This window comes from Schistocerca serialis, chromosome 1 (genome assembly GCF_023864345.2).
Source record: "Schistocerca serialis cubense isolate TAMUIC-IGC-003099 chromosome 1, iqSchSeri2.2, whole genome shotgun sequence".
Taxonomy (NCBI): domain Eukaryota; kingdom Metazoa; phylum Arthropoda; class Insecta; order Orthoptera; family Acrididae; genus Schistocerca; species Schistocerca serialis.
In genome coordinates, this window is record NC_064638.1 from 621,111,557 (window position 1) to 621,137,734 (window position 26,178).

General features: G+C 39.5%; 1 protein-coding gene across 2 annotated transcripts in view; it reads right to left on the minus strand.

The window, feature by feature from the left end:
* LOC126478212 (ATP-binding cassette sub-family C member Sur) overlaps positions 1-26,178 on the minus strand; it is a 402,049-nt gene that overhangs the window by 78,436 nt on the left and 297,435 nt on the right. For both annotated transcript variants that reach the window (XM_050103682.1, XM_050103681.1), the window contains exons 20-21: positions 21,674-21,831; positions 19,094-19,289 (exon numbers count right to left, since the gene is read on the minus strand). In XM_050103682.1, coding sequence (XP_049959639.1) covers positions 19,094-19,289; positions 21,674-21,831 — 354 coding nt within the window. The remainder of the gene's footprint in view (positions 1-19,093; positions 19,290-21,673; positions 21,832-26,178) is intronic.

Sequence of the window (26,178 nt, forward strand, 5' to 3'; positions counted from 1 at the left end):
ATCTGTATATTGAGCAGGCAATAAAGGAAACAAAAGAAAAATTTGGAGTGGGTATTAAAGTCCATGGAGAATTAATAAAAACTTTGAGGTTCGCCGATGACATTGTAGTTCTGTCAGAGACAGCAAAGGACTTGGAAGAGCAGTTGAACGGAATGGACAGCGTCTTGAAAGGAGGATATAAGATGAACATCAACAAAAGCAAAACGAGGATAATGGAATGTAGTCGAATTAAGTCGGGTGATGCTGAGGGAATTGGATTAGGAAATGAGACACTTAAAGTGGTAAAGGAGTTTTGCTATTTGTGAAGCAAAATAACTGATGATGGTCAAAGTAGAGAGGATATAAAATGTAGACTGGCAATGGCAAGGAAAGCGTTTCTGAAGAAGAGAAATTTGTTAACATCGAGTATTGATTTAAGTGTCAGGAAGTCGTTTCTGAAAGTATTTGTATGGAGTGTAGCCATGTATGGAAGTGAAACATGGATGATAAATAGTTTGGACAAGAAGAGAATAGAAGCTTTTGAAATGTGGTGCTACAGAAGAATGCTGAAGATTAGATGGGTAGATCACATAAGTAATGAGGAGGTATTGAATAGAATTGGGGAGAAGAGGAGTTTGTGGCACAACTTGAAAAGAAGAAGGGACCGGTTGGTAGGACATGTTCTGAGGCATCAAGGGATCACCAATTTAGCATTAGAGGGCAGTGTGGAGGGTAAAAATCGTAGAGGGAGACCAAGAGATGAATACACTAAGCAGATTCAGAAGGATGTAGGTTGCAGTAAGTACTGGGAGATGAAGAAGCTTGCACAGGATAGAGTAGCATGGAGAGCTGCATCAAACCAGTCTCAGGACTGAAGACAACAACAACAACAACAACAAGTGGTTGATGCTTGTTGTTCAACTTGTCTTCCATTCTACACTAATATCAAAGGGTGGCTGTGTGATATTTTCTCAGGCTGGTTGCCAGGACTTCACCTGACTTTGTATGGGTCATTTGTGCCCACATGGATCAGGAGTTTTGCAGTCAGTCAGGGTCATGGAATTTCTTCCACTCTTGCAAAGCTGCCTGTACTTGTCTTAGCTCAGGTGGTGCAATGTTGCTGAGCACAGGTAACCATGGTGTTGTGGTAAATTTTAAGTACCAGTTATTATCCTCGTGGTTTCATTCAGTTGTGCATCGAATATTTTTAATGTGTGAGCTTTAGAACCACATGGGAGCACAATATACTGTGGTCAAATAGACCATAGCAATTGTTCCTGGGAGAAAAATTCTTGTTCATGCTCCCCGCATTGTCCCAGACGTGTCTTAACCATGTTGGTCTCAGTTTTAATTGTTTGGCTTTCACATTCAAGGTGTTCCTTGTATGATAATGAACAATCCAGAAGTACTGAAGTACCAAATATTGAAAGCAGCTATTTTGTGTTGCCTTAATAGAAACCTCGTTTTGTGTGTCTGCTTCAATTCTTATACGGAATTAGCAACTTTTTAGCTCAACAGATGAAAAGATAATCTGCAGATTTAATTTAAATTCCTCTGTTCACTGCCTTGTAATACATTGCATCAGCCAAAATGCAGCCCCACTGTGAATGTTGTTCTTAAACATGGGATGAGCTGGTTGACATTTGTAAGCAGTTGGAAATCACTCTGACCACTATCAAATGATTGACAGCTGCTCTAAATTGGTGTGTTGGAAGAGCTCCCGAGAGTCATGTACCTGTGATACCTGTACCAGATACCTGAGATACCTGTACCAGAGGTTGGTTTGGTTTGTGGGACACTCAACTGTGTGGGTATCTGTGTGGCCCAGAGGTACCTCAAGTACTATCCTCTCCTGTGGATCCTGCCTCCTCTGCAGAGAGTACAGGATCTGTCATTACCCATCCACTTTACTGCTAGTCGCGTGCCAATTATAGATCTAGGTGTCCTGTACTGGGTGGACGGGGACCACGGAGGACTCAGAGTATTGTACCAATCCTCTTAAACAACAAATTTAGGTGCTCTATTTCACTGAAACTGAGCCAGTGGGACTCACTCCACCTGTTTTGGGGAAACCTGTTTTGTCTGGTGTCAGGAGAAGGCAAACGCAAAAGGGTAGGGCTTTATCAATCACCAGTAGTTCAAACAAATGGCGAATGATGGTACCCCTTAGAAAATTGGCAGCAAGGGACAGGGAAGGACACAAGGTGCACTCAGTGTATACTACTGGGGGCCTCATTCAGCATGTTGAACAGACTATTCCAGCAACCATTGAGGGAACAGGGTGCAACCAACTGCAAATTTTGGCGATGTTGTAACAAAGTATGCCTCTCATGTGGGCTTTGAAGTGATTCTTGGGTCATTACCGCTATTGGTAGATAAGGTTGAGAAGACCAGCCTTGTGCATGCAGTTTCAATGAAGCTCACAATTTGCAGTATTGTCCCCAGAACTTATCATGGCCCTTTGGTTCTCAGTCAAGTAGCAGGACTGAACCAGAGACTTTAAAAGTTCTGTGATGAGCTAGACTGTGACTTCCTGGACTTGCGCCATAGGGTTGAGAACAGTAGGATCCCCTTAAATAGATCAGGTGTGCACTACACATCAGAGGCCGCTACTCAGTTAGTTGACTATGTATGGGGAGCACACAAGGTTTTTTTAGAGTAGGTGACTCTCCATCCATTCCAGACGACAAAGGCTATAGGAAACCCAGAAGTATCAGTGTAAGATGAAAACAAATGCCTCCCACAGGTGAGAGCATCAAAATCCTAGTGGTAAACTGCCAAAGCATTTGCAACACAGTGCCAGAGTTTGAAGTACTCATGAAAAGCAGTGAAGCTCACATAATACTAGGTACAGAAAGCTGTTTGAAACCTGAAATTGATAGCAATGAGATTTTTGTGGAAAACTGAAGGTTTTATCAAAAGCATAGGCAAATGGGAAATGGATGTGGTGAATTTGTTGCAGTAGACAAAAAACTCAAATCCACTGAGTTAGAAATTGAAGCTGCATATCAGAAACACCACAAAGCCGGAAAGTACATTTAGCTTTAAACTGGTCAAGGTACAGGATGTTACTAATATACTGAAGAAAATGAAGAACAGTTTCAGTAATGATGTTTATGGTTTAAGTTCAGCCATGTTAAAGTGTCACTCAGTTCAATTGCTAGAATTGATAACACACGTAGTAAACACATGTATATTGGAGGCTCAGTTCCCAAAGGCACTAAAGTTTGTTAAAGTCACTTGAATACACAAAAAAGGCAGCCTCTCAAGTTGTGATAATTTTAGCCCTGTTTCAGTTGTGCCAATCTTGTCTAAAGTGATAGAAACTATACTAAATAATCAAATAGTAAAATACTTTGAAGAAAACAAAATCTTCACTGATAGTCAATTTGGCTTCAGATTAGGGTTAGGAACTGTTAAATCTGACTTATCACTTTTAACACAGTGTGTGAAGTAACTAGAAAGCAAGGTAGTGGTTCAGAATAAACTCTTTGATTTATCAAAAGCTTTTGACATTGTGTCTCATGAAATCTTATTGAACAAACTGCAATTCTATGGCTCTACAGGAAGGGCTCTGGAACTGATAAAATCTTATCTAAGTGATAGATTGCAGAAGGTGGTTTTTAATGGTGCAGAATCAGATTACTTACCTGTGGGCATGGGTGTCCCACAAGGTTCTGTATTTGGCCCAATTCTATTTATTATTTATATAAATGACTTACCAAGTAACACAGTTGGACCGTCAACTAGGATTTACTTATTTTCAGATGATCTTGCAGTCTGTATAGCTGTAGAAACAGCACAGAAGGTGAAATATGAAGCAGATCAGTGCACTGTCAAAGTTGAAAATTGATGTAAAGCTAATAACCTTTGTGTCAACCGAAAAAAAAAATACAAGACCTGTATGTATCGTGGAATAATAACATTGAATTTGAGCAGAGTTCAAATGCTGTTAATTTCCTTGGAATCTCAATTAATTCAAAATTATCCTGGGGCAGCCATATAGAAAGAGTGGGAAGCAACATTAGCAAAGGAATGTTTGCTCTAAGGAAGCTTCATCTTTGTCTAAATGTGCCAGTACTTAGAATGGTTTATTTTGCTTTAATACACAGTCACATTTCCTATGGCACAATACTGTGGGGACCTCAAAGCAAGGCAGCTAATGTCTTCAAACTACAAAAGAAGGCAATAAGACTGATATGTAACATGGCACCCAGAGCTCCCTGTAGGCCAAGCTTTAAAAAATTACAGACTATGACCCTACCATTAATATCTATACTACAGTGTGTAATGCATATTAAGGAAAACTATTCCAGCTATCAACAGTATGACATGTGACATAATTATAACACAAGAAACAAGCAGGACATAGTTTCTTTCCATTGTAACTATAGACATACACAAAAGTACTTCCTATAAAAGTCCATAAAAATTTTTAATGGCATACTCCAAGATATCAGGGATCTTGCAATTTTAAAAAAAAAAAAAAAGAAAAAAAAAGAAAAAATAAAAAAAAAATCTTCTTGTGCTCAGCATTTATGAAACAGATGAATTTTTAAGAGAAGCAAATAATATCATATGACTACACTTTATGTGATCACTTCGTATATGCTTCTATATCTGAGTAAGTCTTTAATTGGCTAAGTTTACTATGCAATATCAATTTGTACCAGAAGTTTCTCTGTTTTGTATATGTGTGTGAAGGTACTATAATTATTTGTGTAATATTTATATTGTATAATTTTTTTCTAGTTTTTGTAATTATTTGTGTAACATTTATACTGTGTAATGTTGACTTTCGTAATGCCTCGGATGATCTCTGAGGTCTCTACAACAACAAAAATCAAATCAAATCAGATCATTAGGGCAAGGCTCAGTATCAGGGGTGGACATAAAATGATAACTGAATCCTTCTATTGCTCACCAGACCCATCTCCTGATGTAATCAAAAACTTCAGAGAAAACCTCAGTACACCTGTATGTAAGTTTCCCAATCATATTGTAATCATAAGTGGAGACTTTAATCAGCAATAATTAATTGGGAAAATTACAATTTTGTTAGTCGTAGGTGTGATAAGATATCTTTTGAAACTTTATAAATGCCTTCTCTTCTGAGAACTATCTAGAACAGTTAATTAGGGACCCCACTCATGATGGAAATATATTGGATCTAATGGCAACAAATAGACCTGACTTCTTTGATGGCCACATTGAAACTGGTATCAGTGACTACAACATGGCTGCAGCAACAATGATTACCAAAGTAAAAAGGACAATTAAAACAATCAGAAAGATATATATGTTCAGTAAACTAGATAAAAAAACCAGTAATGTCTTGTCTCAACGAGGAACTTGAAACTTTCAGCACAGGTCAGGAGCATGTAGAGGATCTCTGGCTTAAGTTTAAAGAATAGTTGAGCATGCACTGGATAGATATGTACCCAGTAGTACAGTTCACAATGGAAGACAGCCTCTATGGAATACAATCACTATAAAGAAACTTCTAAAGAGATTGCTGACAACAGGTGTAAAACAAAGTGTAGGGCTGTAGACAGAGAGCTGCTGAATGAAACACATTTGGCTATCAAAAGAGCAATGCATGATTCCTTCAATGACTACCATTGCATAATATTGTCAAATGATCTTCCACAAAACCCAAAGAAATTTTGGTCACATGTAAAGGCTGTTAGTGGCACCAAATTTAGTGTCCAGTCCCTTGCAAATGAGACAGGAACTGAAATTGATGGTAACAAAGCAAAAACTCAAATGCTTGACTCCATTTTCAAATGTACCTTTACAAAGGAAAATCTAGGAGAACTGCCCCAATTTAATCCTTGTACAACTGAAAGTTGTACATAAGTCCAACCCCACGTCCAAGTCGTGGGAGATGGGCAACAGCACAAAGTAGGGGACTGCCTACAGGGGCGATGTACAGCGGGGACTTCGTGTGCCCCAGGACCGCTACGGTAGCTGGGAAGGCCCTATGGGAACCCTGAAACGTGACGGCTAACGGGGCTCTGGTGAAGCTGTGATAGGCCTAGCAAGCCAGTAGTGGATAAATCAACTGCTTTCAAAAAGGGAACATGCCTCGGATCACGGAACGGATTTAAAGGAAACCGACCAAGCAATGGAAAAGGATTACGAGATGGTTTACGACTGGGCACCTTAAACGTAAGGACTCTAACTGGGAAGTTAGAAGAAATTGTAGAAATGATGGAAAGGAGGAAATTGGACATCTTGGGACTTGCTGAGACTAGGTGGAGAGGAGTTGGTGAAAAACCACTAAGTAAAGGATGTAAACTGTACTGGATAGGGAATGAGAGGGGAAGAAATGGAGTGGCAATAGTGGTCAGAGAGGGTCTGCAGGAGGAGGTGGAAGGTATCAATGATCGAATGATAAAAGCCAGAGTACGAGTGAAAGGAAAAAGCATTGAAATCATCCAAGCATATGCCCCACAGGTGGGGTGTACAAAAAAGGAGAAGGAGGAATTTGAAGATGACATGCAAAAGCAGCTAAATGGAGGTAATCAGATTATAATAGGGGACCTCAATGCACATGTTGGCATACACAGGAAAGGATTCGAGGAGATAATGGGACCAGAGGGCTGGGGGAACCAAAATAGAGAAGGAAAATTGTTGCTGGAATTCTGCAAGAGGAATGGGCTGGCGATCGCAAATTCCTGGTACAAGAAGAGAAGTAGCCACAAAATAACTTGGTACAGTGGAGACTGGTCCCAAACTTCAGTAGTAGACTATGTACTAGTGGATAGGCAGATGATGAGCAGCCTCACAGATGTTAAGGTCATTCCATCTGAGGCCTTAGACAGTGACCATCGGCTGTTGGTAGCCACCCTGAGAGAGAAAAAAGATAGGAGGGCAACAGACATACAGGAGAAAAGGTTGAAGACATGGATGCTGAAAGAGGATGAACGGAGGACCCAGTACCAGACACTGATCAGGAAGAAGCTGCCAAAGGAAGATCAGAGAACAGTGGAAGAAGAATGGGGAGATTTTAAGAGGGCTCTAGTTGAGGCAGCTGAGACTGTGTGCGGAAGAACTAGCACAAAGAGGAGAAGTAAGGAAACCCCATGGTGGAACAACATATGCAATGAGGCAGTACTTCGAAAGAACAAAGCCTTCAGAGAATGGTTCCAGACCCGAACAGAGGAAGCTAGGGTAAAATATAAGGGAAGCAAGAAAGTGGCACAGACCATAGTAAGGGCGGAGAAGAAGAAGTGGATGGAAAAATGGACAAGAATGTTAGAAGAGGACAGTGAAGGGAACAAAAAAGTACTTTACACCATGGTAAGAAATAAGAGGAACGACAGAAGCGAGTGCCTGAGGATCATGGATAATAATGGAAGAGTTGTGGAGGAAATGCATGAGCTCAAAAAGATTTGGAAGGAGTACTTTGAAGATCTGTTGAATGCCGTCAAGCGGGTAACTAACAGCGATGGAGAGCCTAAGGCAGCAGACGATTATAATAGTGGGGAAATTGGTGATCTAACTTGGAATGAAGTGGAAGAAGCCATAAAGAGGATGAAAGGGGGCAAGGCACCAGGTTGGGATGAAGTAACAGTGGATATGATACGAGCAGCAGGAGAAGTAGGAACCCAGTGGCTATACAGAGTGCTGAGGGTGGTGTGGAAGGAGAATAGAATTCCTGAGGATTGGAAGAAAGGAATTATAGTCCCGATCTTCAAGAAAGGGGATAAAAGGAGATGTGAGAACTACAGAGGAATCACCCTGCTATGCCACTGTGGAAAAATCTATGAAAAGATCCTGGAGAAGAGAATAAGAAGCAGTATTGAAAGTAGACTGCAAGAGGAGCAGTATGGTTTCAGACCGGGAAGATCAACAACGGACCTCATATTTGCGGTAAGGCAACTGCAGGAAAGGCACTACGAGTATGGGAAGGACTTAATCATGGCCTTTTTAGATATTGAGAAGGCGTATGACAGTATCTATAGGGACAAGCTCTGGGATGTGCTGAACGCAAAAGGGATAGATGAAGAGATAACACGAAAAGTCAGAAAAATGTATGAGGGAAGTGAGAGTTGTGTGAAAGTGGGGAGGGAACGTACTGCATGGTTCAAGCTGGAAAATGGGCTGCGACAGGGAAGTGCACTTTCGCCTTTATAGTTTATTATTGTTATGGATGAAATCCTACAGCAAGTATCAGATGCAATTGGAGATCATAAAATGAAAGCAGTGCTTTTTGCCGATGACCTGATGTTATGGGGAAATTGCGAGAAGGAGGTGCAAGAGCAGTTAGATGTATGGGAGGCAACGGCAGCAGAATATGGAATGCATTTCTCTGCAAAGAAAAGTGAAATAATTGTCACAACAAGGAAGAAGAATAGGCCAAATGTGGATATAACTTGTGGAGGGTAAAAACTACAAGTGGTAGAGAACTTCAAGTACCTGGGAAGCATGACTGAAAGTAAGGGGGGAAATGCAATGGAAATAAATGAAAGGTGCAGAAAAGCAGGGCAGTTCTTCAAATGCATTAGGGGGCTTATTTGGAGCAAGGAGGTGCCACAGAAATCCAAGGGAATTATATACCGAACCTACTTTGTCCCCATATTGGCATACGGAAGTGGAAATGGAAATGAGCGTTTGGCGTCATTGGCCGGGAGGCCCCTCGCGGGGCAGGTCCGGCCGCCATATCGCAGGTCTTATTACATTCGGCGCCACATTGGGCGACCTGCACGCCGGATGGGGATGAAATGATGATGAACACAACACAACACCCAGTCCCTGAGCGGAGAAAATCTCCGACCCAGCCGGGAATCGAACCTGGGCCCAGAGGACGGCAATCCGTCACGCTGACCACTCAGCTACTGGGGCGGACGGCATACGGAAGTGAGACATGGGTAATGCACAAAAGCGACAAAAGTAGAATACAAGCTAGTGAAATGAAGTTCCAGAGGAGCAGGTTGAGTGTAACAAGACGAGACAGATTGCGAAATGTGTATGTGAGGGAAAGACTAAAGGAGGAACCAGTACAGGACAGGATAGAAAAATCAAGACTGCAGTGGTATGGACACATGAAGAGAATGGATGAGGGAAGAATTCCAAAGAGGATGTTTGATCTGCAACTGGAGGGGAAGAGGCCCAGGGGAAGACCAAGAGATAGATGGGTGAAGGGAGTGAAGGAATGTGTGACGAGAAGAGGAGAGAACTGGACGAAGGTGGAAGAGGGGGAATGGTGGAAAGACAGAACACGATGGAGAGGCTTGTGTTCCCGACAGACCCAACCAGTGGCTGGAAACTGTCCAAGATGATGATGATGACAACTGAAAAGATGAATGAAATAAGTATTAGTGTCAGTGGTGTTCAGAAACAGCTGAAATTGTTAAAACTGAACAAAGCTCCAGGCCCCAATGGAATCGCTGTCAGATTCTATACTGAATTTGTGGCTGAGTTAGCCCCCTCTTCTCACTATAATCTATCATAGATCTCTTGAACAAAAAAACCATGCCCAGTTCTTGGAAAAAGGCACAGGTCTCACCTGTTTATAAGAAGGCTAGCAGAAATGATCCATAAAACTACTGTCCAATAAACTTGACATTGACTTGTTGTAGAATTTTATAACATAGTTTGAGCTGAAACATAATGAGGTATCTTGAACAGAATAACTTCCTCAATGCCAACCACCATGGTTTTCGAAAACATCAATCATGTGAAACCCAACTTACACCTTTCTCACAAGACATACTGAAAGCTTTAGATCAAGGAAATCAGGTAGATGCAGTGTTTCTTGATTTCCAAAAAGTGTTTGACTCCTTACTGCACCTACGCTTGTTGTCAAAAGTATGATCATATGGGGTATCAAGTGAAATTTGTGACTGGATTGAGGACTTTTTGGTAAGGAGGACACAACATGTTATCTTAGATGGAGAGTCAGTGTCAGATGTAAATGTAACTTCAGCTGTGCCCCAGGGAAGTGTGTTGTGACCCTTTCATTCATGTTGTACATTAATGACCTTGCAGACAATATTAATAGTAAAATCTGACTTTTTGCAGATGATGCAGTTATCTATAATGAAGTACTACCTGACAGAAGTTGCATAAATATTTAGTCAGATCTTGGTAAGATTTCAACATGGTGCAGAGATTGGCAACTTGCTCTAAATGTTCAGAAATGTAAAGCTGTTGATTTCACAAAACAAAGAAACCTAATTACCTATGACTATAATATCAATGAATGACTGTTGGAACTGACCAACTTATATACATACCTGGGTGTAACACTTTGTAGGGATATGAAATGGAATGATCACATGTGGCAGACTTCAGTTTATTGGTAAGATGCTGGGGAAGTGCAATAAATTTACTACAGAGATTGCTTACAAATAACTCATGTAACCCATCCTAGACTATTGCTTAAGTGTGTGGGAACCATGCCAGACAGGACTAACAGGGGATATTGAATGTATACAGAGAAGGGCAGCATGAATGGTCACAAGTTTTTTTCAATCCAGGGGAGAGTGTCACAGAGATACTGAAGGAACTGAAATGCCAGGCTCTTGGAGACAGGCATAAACTATTCTGAGAAAGTCAATTTACAAAATTTCAAGAATCAGCTTTAAATGATTGCTATAGGGATATACTTACTACAACCCCCTATGTATCACTCATAGAGGTATCTTGAGGATAAGGTTACAATAATTACTGCACACACAGAGGCATTCAAACAATCATTCTCCCTGCATAATAATTGGTACAATGGGATGTACCCTCTGTCATGTACCTCATGGTGGTTTGCAGAGTATAGATGTAGAACACTAAGGTATTTAGGATGAAAGTTGTACATACTCTCTTCCCATTGAATGTGACATTTAGTTGTTTCGACATCTAGATGGTTATTTAAATGAAGTCCTAATACCTCAGTTTTGTAGGGGTTAGGTAAAAACCTTAACTTCTTATAATAGTTATAGAAAATATTCAGGTCTTGTTTCAAGTAATTTAGTTTGAGTTGTAAAGACTAGAGTGTCTGCATACATGAATTTCTGATATGTGGTAGATGGTTTCTTGCTGATATAAATATTGAATGGCAGTGGTCTGTGCACCAGTCCTTGGGAAAGTCCAATTTTGATTTTGTAGACTTGCTAGTGGAGGATACAACTGTGACTATGAATGATCACTTCATTAATATGTCTTTAATCATATCTGTAAGTAATGTGCTAGGTATGCACTGTTTAAGTTTTAGGATAAGGCCTTCAAGCCAAACTGTGTCATGCCCTGCAGACAGGTACACAAGATTTTAGAGCTTTCTGGAAGTCTCCCTCTATGAGTGTGGTTGATGCTGGCATCTGCTCACAGTAGCTTCTGTTCCTTCTGAAACTGGCCTAACAGAGTCGAAAATTAGTGTAGCCAACTGCTTCTGTTCTCTTGTACAGAATGTGCTCTAGTAATCTGTAACATATGCATAAAAGGGCTACTGGATGGAAGATAGCTCGGTTACCAGGAGCTTGTCCTGTTTTCAAGATTGCTAAAATGTTGGAAATTTTGAAGTGGTTTTGAACAATCTTTGAATGTAGTATATTTGAGTAAACATCTGTTAATCTTTTTTTTTATCATTTCTTCCTCCAGGTATTTTATAAATTCAGGGACAATCCCAACAATCCCAGTTACTTTTCTTATTGTTATTGATTTTATAGCTACCTTGACTTTATCTATCCAAAAAAAAAAAAAAAAAAAAAACTCATATGCAGGGCCATTTTTGTATTCTTGTTCAGTTTTTTGCAGTTTTATCTTTTACTTCTGCTTGAATAATTGGTTCTACTGGCACAGTTTTTGCTCATTGGTTAACTTGGTGTGCTACCTGATCAGATGAAGTTTGCAGTTGCTCCTACACAGCTGTTGTTATTCCACCTAATTCCCTTAGTATATACCAACCCTTTCTGTTGGGGTGAGGGAGCAACTATGCTGTCCATGAACCCATTGTCATCTTTGAGGTCTACGCAAATGCTCCACAAGACCGATCCACAGATCAAGATCTGAGGACATTTCTTATCAACACACTTGATTAACATGTAGCTACATGCAAGCCATTCAACCTGTGCCGTAACAGTAATCTCAGAAACTAGAGTGGAACTTAATGAAAATCAGGAGGTGTCTTAGGCCTCCAGACATTGATAAATTCACCTGCAACTCCATATTTATGAATTGTGTTGTTGACCCCTTGGAGTGCTTGATTACCATCAATCAAACGCCTTTTTCTAAATCTAAGCTGACACTGCCTAATGCCTAGGCATTGCATATGCTCCTGAAATTTAGACACACAAGAGATTCTCCTGTGCTTTAGCAAGTGTGTTGATAAAGCAGATTAGCCTAAATGACATACAATCAGCATGGCAATATCTTAAGAATTTTTAAAATTACTACTAATATGGAAATTTTGCATACCTCTGGTACCCTTTCCAGTTTAAGGCAATCATACAGAAGCCTTATAAGAAATAGGTTAATTTGTAGTACTGCATGATACAGCACCTCTGAATATACACCATCAGGAGAGAAGGCCGTCTTAATTTTAGTTTTGAACATATTAGGACATGTGTGTCAGTGCCCAGTGCCAATGTTTAGCAGGACAAGGAGAACCACCATTTCAAGTCATTCCTGTTGAGAGAGCTGAACAATCTCATTCCCCAGCTCCCACAATGTCAACACTGCCTGTCTGAATGCTGTTTTGTGTTGGAGGCTTTCGACAACATTTGCTCTGATTATTGTGAGGCATAGAAGGTTCTTCAGCTACTTCTGCACAACATCTTTCAGTACCTCACCATTCTGAAAATGGTATCACTAAAGAACTGCCCTTTTCAGTCTGAAGCAAAAAAATGGGTGATATTAGGCCATCACTGGTAAGCTGAAAGTTTCCTTGAAGTTGTAACTTTGTGTGTTAAGATTAATGTAGTATCTCTTTCTTCAAATCCAGAAGAATGAGTCCCTCTACATCCCAACAGCCTTTCATTAATGCCACATTTTCAGTAAATCTTTTGATGAATTGAGTGAAACTGCTCTATCAATCTTGCATCCAAAAAAATTAATTCATATTCAGTAAAAACGTTCTCCATACCACCTCATAGTAGAGCAGATGATAAGTTGATTCTGTTTTCCTTCAATTTGTATTGGCTTTGAGGGTAAGTGTAGGTGTGTGTCGTGTGCAAACTTTTAAATAATCCATTCCAATCACATGGTGGCATTATTATTGCATATAATCAATTATAGTTAGTATTTACTGTAGCATACAATAGCAATTTATTACAACTACTTCTCTATGCAATGTATTCTTTTATTTGCTTTAAAGTCTGAACTTAGCATGTATAAATATTTTTAATTGTTGAAAGAGATGCCTATATAGTGATTGTTGTACTATAATGAACATTTTGTTGTTGTTGTTGAAGTGCTGCTCAAATTAGCTAAGTAACAGTTTATACACTGTTGTTTACCATTTTATAATTACAGAAGTTTAATTTTACAGCATGTGCAGCTATTGAAATATTAATGTGCCTGCACTTAGAAAATATTTGTAAGGGACTATGGCTTAATCAGATTGTACAGTATAGTCTTAGTTTTAATTTTTAGTTAACCAGGAGATTAGTATATTCATGCAACTACTAGATTTTTATCAGCTCAATGTTTACAAAATATTTAGTTGTAATTAATCTAACAAATTATTACAATTTATGTCAGTTATGTAATGGCTGTGAATTACATTATCCTTTATTGTGCACGTGTTTTTGGAGGTGGACTAAAAACACATTTAGTGTTACATTGAGACAAGGTTCAGACAATTTTGTTTGATACTTTGTCATCATATGGCAGATATGCCAGTGTCATGTCCTACTCATCGTGTTCTATTTGTTGGGACCATATGTTCTTCCTTAAAGCATATTGGATATGTCTCTTGCCATCTATTCTTCTTGAATACATCATTAAGGTGGCTGAGCCAGCACACTCACATGATGTGAAGGACAATGGCAAATGGAAGCATGGAGGTATAAATTGGTGTGGGTGGTTTTCCTTCACACACTGTGTTCCCTAGAGTTTTCCACTTTGTGCTTGCCAAGCATGTCCAAAAATGAGAGATTACCATTCTCTGCCACCTCCATAGTGAATTTCATGCTGTGGTGCAGTGTTCAGATGTTGGAGAAACTCCTGAAGCCTTTCACTCCCATGTGGCCACACCACAAATGTGTTATAAAAAAAGTGGGATGTGTTGCCATGCCACTCTCACCACTTATGGCCAACTTATACATGGAGGACTTTGAAGAAAAAGCTCTGGATAAAGCTGTACCCCTTAATATTTTTTAAATATGTTAATGACACATTTGTGGTGTTGTCAATGGAAGTGAAAGGCTTCAGGAGTTTCTCCAACATCTGAATTGTCCGTACCTCAGCATCAAATTCTCTATGGAGGTGGAAGAGATTGGTGGACTCCTGTTTTGGATATCCTAATCAATGCAGAAATGCAAAGTGAATGGCACTCTAGAACACAATGTGTACAAGAAAGCCACCCACACTGATTTGTATCTCCATACCTCCAGCTGCAATCATTTGTAACAGCATGAGGGTGCGATACATTCACTGGTCCCCAGAGTCCATCCGATATGAGATGAAAGGAGCCTATTAAGGGGCCTCAACCACATTGAGAATGTATTCAAGAAGATTAGAAATGGCTGGTGACAAATCCAATGTGCTTTCATGCGGAAGGCACAGACCCAGCAAATACAACTTGGAGGAGTATAGTAAAATGGCATATCTGCTGTGTGCTGGGAAAGTATCACAAAGAATCAACTGAATCTTGGCTTGACATAATAGTAAATGCATTTTTAACCCATCTCTGAAACAAAGTGCACTATTAGGTACTATGAACAATGAGCTAGCTCCATAACCTAGGTGTCCTTTGTATTTTGTACAAATCTGTTAAGGCATACATCAGGCAGACCTTGGGGACAATGGAACAAAGGTGCAGGCAACACTGGGGACACATCAAACTCATGCAACCAAAAAATTCTGTGATTGCAGATCATTGCATAGCTACGTTGTGCTCAACGAAATACAGACAAACGGAAGTGCTAAGACAGACTTTGTCTATTTCGGACTGTATTCTATAGGAGGCTACTACAATACAGATGGCTGATGGCCTGATCAGTAGCAACAGTGGCTTCACTCTCAGTGAAGTGTATGACTAAACACTCAGCTGCTTCCATGCCTGATGGGAGTGGCAGAATCACAGAGGGACTGGAGTTCATGGCCAGCATTTGGTGATGGGTTACCCCCCCATCATCAACATCATCACCATCACCACCACCACTACCACCACCACCACCACCACCACCACCACCACTCATTCTGACATGGTAGCCACCGAGTATTGAAAGAACAGGTTTGGAGGGGTAATGGTATAAAAGAGGCACAATGTAGTGAAGACACTCATTCTACCGGTCTCACATGATGGGAAAGTATGCTGTCAAAATATTGTGTGGCATAAATGATTGCACCCAGCTGGACACCCAAGAGCAATACAAACTACATAAATGTTACATTTCATAAATACTGTAATTTTTTAATTTTGTTTTGTGGACTGATGTAGATCCAAGTGTGTTAGGCTACTTCTTGTGAGAGGATGGTTGGCAGCAGGGGTTGAGGCAATGACGCTGCAGGTGGTGGCATTGGTGAAACACTAGCATAAGACTAGTTCTTTATTATGAATCATGTAGCTACATGTGGATGCCTCAGTGCAGGCGTCGTGTGCCCTCTTGGCACATAGTCAGTCGCTGTGAGCAGTGTGTTGACAAAACCCACATGGCTTGCCACTGTGATTTGCTTCCAGGGTTGCTGATACCAGTCCCTAGCTTAGCAACATGTGACCCAATATGGCAGGCTGTGTGGCAGACTGGTGGCATCAGTGGTTCTATGGATGGCCAGAATGCTGCTAGGGGAAGCCGGCCTCACAAAGGGAAATTCCACCCCAATGAATGACAGCATGACGCACCACAACATCTGCAGGGAAGTCAGGTGGGCAGTGGCACTTGCCTGGAGTCAACCCACTGCCTCCCTGGGCAGCTGTCTGCTGCTGCTGCACTGCTGCTGCAGTTGGCCAGGAAGAGGCTCACTCAGTGATACAGTACAAATCAGAACCAGAACATGGCTCACAATGGTGAAGCCCCTAAATTGATGCAGTGCACTGGCTGGCCCATGTCTCTTCTTCACCCAATGTCACCCTTTCATACTAATAGGCTCTTTTGGACTGCTCATCCTTTAACTTATATTGGTGAGTTATGTATAAACTCAGTTGTTATGATGTTGTACTGCTTCGGGTCACACATAGGAAAACAATTTCACAACCTAAAGAAATAATAATTGCCTGGTTTGGCCTGTAAAGACAACAGCTTTGTGCTGCATTGCCAGGAATGCTGTGCCCACGCTGGCCATCGTGGAATATCCCTATTGCTACAAGTGGCACGCTATCATACTGTGCCTGACAAGCGCCTTCATCTTTTGCAATACTTTACAACTAGGCTTCCATAAAGTCATCAAAAACAGTTGGGGCTGCTACAATTGGGTGGAAAATGCCTATGAAAAGACTGTAGTAGATAGTAGGAGGTTTTGTGAGATATATCTTGTGCCTAGCACTTTTACAGAGAATGAGCCATGGGGCAAATGGTTGGGAGCAGGGGTGGAATAGAGACAGACAAGGATATTGTGCAGGTTTGATGTGTGGTAGAATATCACTGTGGAAGGTGTGGGGAGAATATTTCACATCTCAGTATATGATTAGAGGTAATCGAAATCCTGTTTGAGAATGTGATTGAGTTGCTCCAGGCCTGTGTGGTGCTGAGTCACATGGAGGGCACTCCTTAGTGGCTGGTCAGTGGGTATGTGGGTGATGGTTGGTGACTGAGGAGACAAGGCACAGATATTTTTTTCTGGTCAAAGTGGAGAGAGTAATTTCAGCGTATGAAAGCCTCAGTGAGACCCGCAGCTTATTTGGAGGAGAACTGGTTGTCACTGTAGATGCACTAACCATGGGTAGCTGAGCTGTATGGTGTGGAATAGCTGGCAGCTATTGCAATGGAGGCTTGATGTGGGAGGAGGTACTGATGGAACCGCTCCTGAGGTGGATTCTTGTGCTGAGTATGACTAGGTGAAGTAAATGGAGGAGAAGGTGTTGAAGTTCTGGAGGAATATGGATAGGATGCACTCACCCTCAGTCCATATCATGAAGTTGTTATAAATGGATCTGAACTGGGAGAGCTTTGGGTTCTGGGTGGCTGTGAAGGATTTTTCTAAATGGGTTGGGACACAATGGTTCTCTGACAGTGGCCCTGTCTGTAACATAAATTTGTTTGTGGGTGATGCCTTCAAAGGGAGAAGCAATTGTGGATGAGGATATAGATGGTCATAGTGACCTAGAAGAAGGTTGTATGTTGGGAATCAGTCAGGCATTATGAAAGATAGTTTTCAATGCTGGAAAAGCCATAAGGATTGGGGATGTTGGTGTACAGGAATGTGACATCAACAGTGATGAGCAGTATGGCATAATGGGTAATGGGCTACAGGTAATGGGCTGAAGGTGTTTGTTCACAAGGGCAGAAATTCTCTCTGTGGAGGCACAGTATCCAGCCACTATGGAATATCCTGTGTGATTGGGCTTGTGTATTTTGGGAAGCTTGTAGAAGAGGAGGGTTAGAGTGAGCAGGCAGACAGACTCAGAGAATGAGTTCAGAGATGGATATAAGGATCCGATGAGAGACTAGAAACCACACTGGATTTCTGGAATGTGGTCAATGTGGCAGGGCATGTAGGTGGATGGTTCTGACAGATGGTGGAGTCTCTCAGCCAGGTAATGTCTGCCCATACCGGGCTTGACTTCAACAACTGCTTCACAGCCTATGTCCCATATGGATTATTCACATCAACACCATTTTTTCTGAATTGTGCAAGTCAGAACTCCCCATGCAATGTATGCTTTGTTCCCATAATCAATGTGTCCTCAGTCTGTACTGGTTGCTGTCTTCCACCTGCCTCAATCTGCTTGGTGCTTTCTCCTCTGCAGCATATCCTCGTGACCCTGATGCTGATACTTGCCATCATGTCCCTGCACATTTACACAGACAGCACTTCTACACCTTTCCCCACACGTACCCTGCTATCTTCCCCATTCTCAACTCATGGCCCTTCTGTAGCCTCTCTACCAAACCCAGCTCAGATCATTGTTCAGCAAAGCTGGACCTCAGTGATTGAAGATAACAGTGAGCCATGATCTAGATCTGATGCTGATGATGAACTTTATCTGATAGCTTACTAAGATCCAACAGTCAACTTTCAAATGTCCCTGTCTGCCACTCAGTGGCAGGCACGTGGTGAGAATAAAATAATCAGATGCACAAAATTACTGCAATGAGGACTGTGTGAAGTCATTATAACCTCTAAGGGAAAAAGTGAGGGACTCGCCATGATTGAACTAACCAAATAAGACAAAAATCAGTAGATGTGACATATATGTACAAACAAACAATTGCAGTTTCAGAAAAAATGAATGATTTATCCAACAAAAAAGAGCTTCACAAATTGGGAAAGTCAATAACAGATTGGTTCACCTGTGGCACTTGTACAACCAGTTATTCAGTTTGACATTGATTGATGGAGATGTTGGAGGTCCTTCTGAGGGACATTGTGCCAAATTCTGTCCAATTGGTGTGTAAAATCATTCAAATCCCATGTAGTCTGGAGGGCCCTGTCCATAATGCTCCAAACACTTTCAATTTGTGAAGCTCTTTCTCTTGAATAAATCATTCAGTTTTTCTGAAATTGTTATGATTTGTTTGTCTGTACATGTACATCACATCTACCAATCCCACTTCTGTCCCATTCAGATAATTCCTTCATGATTCAACATTATCTTTTCTTTTTTAGCCAAACACAATGAAGCCATACTAAATAGCACATTTACATTATTCCTAATACACTGTAGAACACAGTTTCCTTTATGCAACAAAATGGCATGGGCATACAGTGCAAATCCAGATAAATATAAAAACACAAAAAGCATTTGTATACACATTAAGATTTAAATTTAGAGAAATGATAAAAAATTACTTACTAAGGCAATTCCTAGCCACCTGTTTCCAGCATTCATAATGAGGAAGACGTTTGTATGACAATCCATTCTTTTAAACAACAAATCTGCAAAACGCTGTTGGTGATTAAATGCTCTGATAGTTGTCAAACCACCTAATGTCTCTGAGAAATGTGAAAATATAGGTGATCGTGTGATACTGTCTAGTCTCTGCAGTTCTCTGCAATACAGTTCAAATATACAAATAAATAAATAAAAGTATTTATGTTGACTGCCATTCACTTATGCTTACAGTTAAATGTACACGTATTCTAAATAGGAACTAGTCACTAACAAGAAGTTACAGTTTAAGATTTCTGTAAGGGAAGTACTTATATAAATTCATATAAAATTTAAGGTATGAGAAAATTAAAATAATAACAATACAAAAATTACTGTAAATTATATTGCATCTCATTGTGTAAAAGAGTGGAGAAAAGTATGCCGACCAAAGTTATATTTTTGACAACAAATCCCTTTATCAATCACAATTACAATGCTAAATGTCTTTGTTCGACGGGTTGTCTAATATGGTTTATATGTGGCTACCGTTCACCACAGAAGAAGAATAAAGTGTTTCTTGTTGTGACCAGAAACTGTTACTCTACCTGATTTACACAGGAGAATAAAGAATAAATTTGTGTCGAGGAAGGAAGTGGAAATAGATGGGAAGATTTTAAAATGAAGAGCTAAAACACAGTGACAAGCACTGTAGTGGAAGACCAATCAGTTGTCAAATAAGCTACTGATGCTGTGTAGTCAGCACAATTCTATGGTCATTGTTGGATCATTGTTGAGGAAATTCCAGTAAAATACAATGTGAATGATGACATGCTATGGATATATGAAAAATCTATGTCATTTCTACACACTAAAAGTTTGTAGATTTGCACATACATATAGAGTACTGCTGTTTCACAACCTTAACCTTCTAGTATCTCCAAGTATAAAGTGTCATTTAGTTGTACATTTGTTCGCTTGAGGCGCTGTTGACTAGGTGTCAGTGTCAGTTGATGCTAAGATGGCGACCGCTCAACAGAAAGCTTTTTGTGTTATTGAGTATGGCAGAAGTGAATCGACGACAGTTGTTCAGCATGCATTTCGAACAAAGTATGGTGTTAAACCTCCTGATATGTGGTGTATTAAACATTGGTATAAACAGTTTACAGAGAATGGGTGTTTGTGCAAAGGGAAAAGTTCTGGACGGCCGAGAACGAGTGATGAAAATGATATTGCTTGAGTGTCTGGAGGGGCCATATTGAACATCTCTGAACTTTTTTTTGAGTGAAAAAAAACCTTTTTAAATACTCTTTGTAATGATGTATAACAGAAGGTTATATTATGTTTGTTTCATTAAATACACATTTTTAAAGTTGTGGTATTCTTTTTGAATCACCCTGTATTATGTTACATCCTTAAGTGTTGCAGATCAGAGTACCTTCATCTTCATAAGAATGACCTATTACATCCACACATACAACTTCCATTTTTATTACCGAATCTTGAAACAATACTCCAGGATAATATGAAACAACTAAACCATATCCTCTGTAAGGGCTTACAACTTCCATTTTTACTACCAGATCTTGAAGCAAAACTCCAGGATACTAAAGAACAAAGAGGGCTTAAAGTATCTTCCGTCATGCTTTGAAATATAACACCATGAACAATATCTTTTTGGAAGACACGGGTGTAAGTCCTGCCTATTGCACAGATTCATAATGTCACCAGTGGCAAAAGTACTCTTGCCATATATCAACTGTTCTACAAGTACCGCACAGTTTTGTTTTCTGTGGGAATGAGCATAAATCAACATTTTACCCATATGAACAACCACTATGACACTGGAGGCAAGGGCAAGCGTGACTAGCCACGTCCAGAGATAACGAACAGCAAAATGTTGTCAACTTTATAGATGTCTCAGTACTAAAACCATATGAATCTTCCACACTAACATTAGTCTCAATATTGCAGAGGCAGGAGGTTGGTTCCACATCCTGTTAAACTGAATCTCTGAAAGTTCTCATCCTGCATTTGCATCCCTCCCATCACTTGTTCTAACTGTACACAGATCATTAGCCTTATTTATTGTTGGCTCCAGTTATGAGTCCACCAACTCCCTCCTCATGGTTTCTTTAGAATTCTCTACAGAATCTTCCCTTCACACTTTTCCCATCGTGTTGCCTTTCTGTGTACAGCCTGCCATTACCCTCTCCTGTTCTTATTCTATCCCCTACAACTTGCCTCTTGCACCTCTCGCCACTCTCTTTTGCGGCATGAAAGACTGACTCTCTCTCTCTCTCTCTCTCTCTCTCTCTCTCTCTCTCTCTGTGTGTGTGTGTGTGTGTGTGTGTGTGTGTGTGTGTGTCATCTTATTTTTTATGCTTCCATCCCTTGCTCAAGATTTATGGTAATTGGTTATCTTTTGCAAATGCTCAAAAGAAATTTGCCTTTCACATACAAGCAAGGTATTAACTATATCTAACAAATAATGTATGTAAATCCTACATTGTGATGAAACAAAAATAGCTGAATGACAAATAAGATAAAATTTTAGTTTCCTACCTTGAAGAACATCTGTAGAACCTCTGGACGACATAATAAATTATGCATATTGGAACTGCAATCAGAAGGAACCATGGTGTCACGATGGCATTTACGAATATTGCAGACACACACAGAAGTAAGAATTGCACCAATCGCTGAATGGATATTGCTATTTTCTGTGAAAGAAGGGAAAATGTGTATCAAAAATTATCATGAAAGTGTAATCACGCTAAAATGGCAAATATCTTAGTTTGATGGACATGAAACATATAGAGAAGAAGAAAGTATATACTGCTGCACAATTTGGAGGTGCAGTAGGTGTGTGGAAACGATATGTAGAAAATATGCTCCATACTGCAGACAGATTTTTTATAACTTGCTATCTTGAATTATTCTGAAATAGTGAAGAAATTGTTACACAAGTGAGTGTGCCAATAGAAAGCAGACTGATGGTACTGACTCACAATTTATAACTACTGTGTTCCTTTGGAGGATATGTGTGCACATTGGCAACTCAACAAATTTCCCACCTTCAAAATAACCATAATTATTGGTATCGTAGTTTAGGCCTTTACACCTGTTTGAATGCATTACCATTATCAGAATTCATTTTCTATTCTTACCTTTAAATATAATTTTTATATTTAATGCACAGTTCTTGTATCCATCACTGAATCATGAACCAAGATTAACTCACCTTAAGAAATTTCTCTCTGAAAATGAAAAGTTCTACATTTTAATTCTTGTCACCAGTCCTGAAGTGGTGAATTTTGGAAATTAGTATAAATCAATGAGTTTATCTTTGAATAAATATAAGTTTTAGCTTCCATTGTAGGAATGAAACTCACAAGAACTTCGTTAAGTCACTTTTCTCAATAAATACTTTACATGACTTTTTAAATGAAAATTAAGTTAATCATTTTTTCCAATTAAATTTACTTTAATTTCAATAAACCAGTCTGCAAAAATGTGATCCATCAAAGTTTTGTGTATGTGAATGAACCATACTAACATAATATTAAATGCAATTATTTTTTCACTTAATAATTAGTAACATTAAGGTACAATATAAGAAAATAAAATAAAAGGTACTTGAAATAAAAAACCTAATACTTTGATATTAAACTGTTGCCATATTAATTCAAAGGCACTTTTGTCAAAGTTATTTTGAACAGTAGTCTTACTTTACTTTACAGTCTTTATCACGATATGCCAATGGCCTTGCTGCAGTGGTAACACCGGTTCCCGTCAGATCACCGAAGTTAAGCACTTTTGGGCTGGGCTAGCACTTGGATGGGAGAGCAACCGGTCTACCGAGTGCTGTTCGCAAACAGGGTGCACTCAGCTCTTGTGAGGCAAACTGAGGAGCTACTTGATTGAGAAGTAGTGGCTCCAGTCTGGGAAACTGACATATGGCCAGGAGAGTGGTGTGCTGATGATATGCCCCTCCATATCTGCATCCAATGACGCATATGGGCTGAGGATGACATGGTGGCCTGTTGGTACCATTGGCCTTTCATGGCCTGTCCGGGAGGAGTTTAGTTTAGTTACCATGATATGAATTTTCAGTACCCGTTTCCATGGTTCTTCATGTGTCTCAATAATTAGACAGACCAAACACACCACTATGTCTACTGTTCAGAAATCATTCCTGATGTACCATTATATAATTATTGCAACATCATATTTTTGCCTGGAAATAGCTTGCCTCCATGGCTATAATTTAGTAGAGACAACTATTCATATAAAATAACTAATTATCAGCTTCCACAAAAACTGCGTCTACATTAGCACAAAATATTCAAAACTTGAAGTGCACACCATTATGTGACCACATTCAGCTACTGCTAGCTGACTGCTTCTCGTTTCAGTCTCCTCATTCCGAAGAAAAGGTGTTCCAGAATGAAACACAACGAGAGCACCTGACAACCCTTATAACAATGCTGTCCTCTGTGCCTGGCTACAGTGCACTCCTTTTGCAGAAAAGGTTTACCATACATGGAAACATGCCATGAAAGAATGTGCCAGCTCACCAACCTAATAGCTTCCCTATTTCACAACTGAATAATATCATTCTTTTCAAAATATTACATCATTATTTCCTTTGGAAGCACTCAGACTTAACAGTAATGTTTGATTTAAATTTAGAAGTCCCTGGACAATTTTAAAAGCGCTGTGCATGGTAAGCCCAGCATTGGAGACTCCTATGTAACTGCCCATGAGCGAGTGAGATTTGTTTTCAGAATTTACTACCTCGGGGTTTCTGATAACATTATGCCTCTAGATCTCCCATGACATATAAGTGTCTGACCTTGAAGCATGTATTCCCCATGATTTTTAAGTTTTGTTTGTAACTGTAGAAATGAGGAAATCATAATTTGGTAGTTGATGAGAAGCCTTTCAGATATTTAATTTTTAAAGCAGCAAAGGTGATATGCAATATCTCGGAGGCAGAGTTTTATGATTACATGGAATTGCTTTAACATGTTCATGAGAGATTTGTAAAATGATTATTGTGCATACAGATGCTGCTATAGAAAATGATGACAAAGGAGGTGCATATGAAAAGATGTAAGACACTGTTGGAATGACTGTGTTCTAAAATACTAGACACATTCTAGTCCTATTCACACATAAATTTGAAAGTATTTTTCCCATAAACCAAAGATTTTGTGAAAAGGGTGTATTTTCAACAAAGTCATCCAAATGTATAAATTTATTTGTTTAGCAAATTTTATTTTATTTAGTACAATGCATTAGATGTTGTGAGATGTTTGACTTCAATCTTTTTTCATCTGGAAAAAATATTAATGTTTGTAGGTATATGTACAAGAAATTCATACATTGACTTATTGAATGGAGCCATTGTTATTATATTTACCCCCTACAGATTTCTCAAGTGCATTTTTATTTCCTGTAAAATTATGAGACAGAATTTCTGCCCATCATTTTACTTCAGGAGGTGAAAAATTTACAGCTGGCAATAGACACATGTAAAAGTAAATGTACCTTTAACCTCACTACAAGTGAGTTCCTCTCATCCTGGCATCTGATGGATCTGTCTGTCTTTTTTGACTTTCCCAACGTGTTCCTCTCTCCTCCACAAGGAAGGAACATGTAGTTCCCAAAGCTAACCAGCTGCCAAAGACTGCAGTCATGTATGTGTGAGTTGCATTTGCATGAGGGTGTGTGTCTGTCGTCTACTTTTGACTACAGCCTTGTTGGCCAAAAGCTTATTTGTGACAGTCTTCAGTCTTTTTGTTTCATACATACATAACAGAGAGCTGGTTTTCTTTTTGGTATGTTCATACTGCTTGGATATTATCGCTACCAATAATGTTTCATCAACTGTCTATTGAGACACTGCTATCACAACAAAATGATTTCTATCTGACAAGTTGCTGGAAACATTGGTAAATGCATCTGAAACTAAGATGAATATTTCTGATGAAGAAAATTGCACAAGTGATGACTGCATCCATCTTACATCTAAATCGAAAGACACTTCGGTACCTTATAGGGCAATGTGCAAGTGGTTCATTAAAAGACAAAAATGTCATATAGAACTTAGAAACTTTTTCACAAACTGGAAGATCAGCCATGCAAACATTATAAAACTGACTCCTTGTCCTACAAGACACGCTGTATCCAAAGTAAGTGGTATAAAATCATCTTTTCAAATTATTATGAATGATAAAATTCAGAGTATTGTGGTGGAAATTACTAATATTGAGGTGTAAAAGTTTATGGTAACAGCTGGAAACATTTAGATAAAATTATATTTGAAGTGTATATTGGCTTTCCACATTGTAACTGGCTGGAACACATAAATCATATGGTGAATTAACAAAGAGACTACGGGGTCCAGAAACAGGCAGAGCCATCTTTCCTGCTATAATGTCACAGAAAAAAATTCTGTTGCATCTCATGTGTGTTACACTTTGATGACAAGTCTGGTCAAAGAGCATGAAGAGCATATGACAAGTTAGGACCTACAAGAGTTCAGTGGGAAAAGTGGGTGGATATACTTTTGAAATTGTATAATCTTGGCACAAATGTAGTTACAGATTAGCAAACAAAATCTAAATTTAAAATTATGATAACTTTTAATAATTTATGAGTACTTTAATACTCCCACTATGAACAATATCAACAGTGGACTGGATCCCTACTATTAGCAAAGGTCAGGTACTATCTGAGGCATGAGCAACGGATCATGTAGGCCCAACTGACAGTGGCACAGAGCTAGATCTGGTGGTCATGAATCAATTTTAGTAGTAACCCACAAAAGCTTGTAATGCAACAATGTCACATTTACATTTTCACAGTGTGTTGCCATTATTTGCTATAGCATTAGTAATGATTGTTTCAATATCAAAATGGGGAGAAAGATGTTGCAAGACATTTGTAAAACTACACTGCAATTAACAATTGAACATATTATGTTATTGTCATTCTCTCCCTCACAGCATGGTTTCAGGGAAGGCTATTCAACCGAAAGTTCAATATTTGAATTTCTTAGT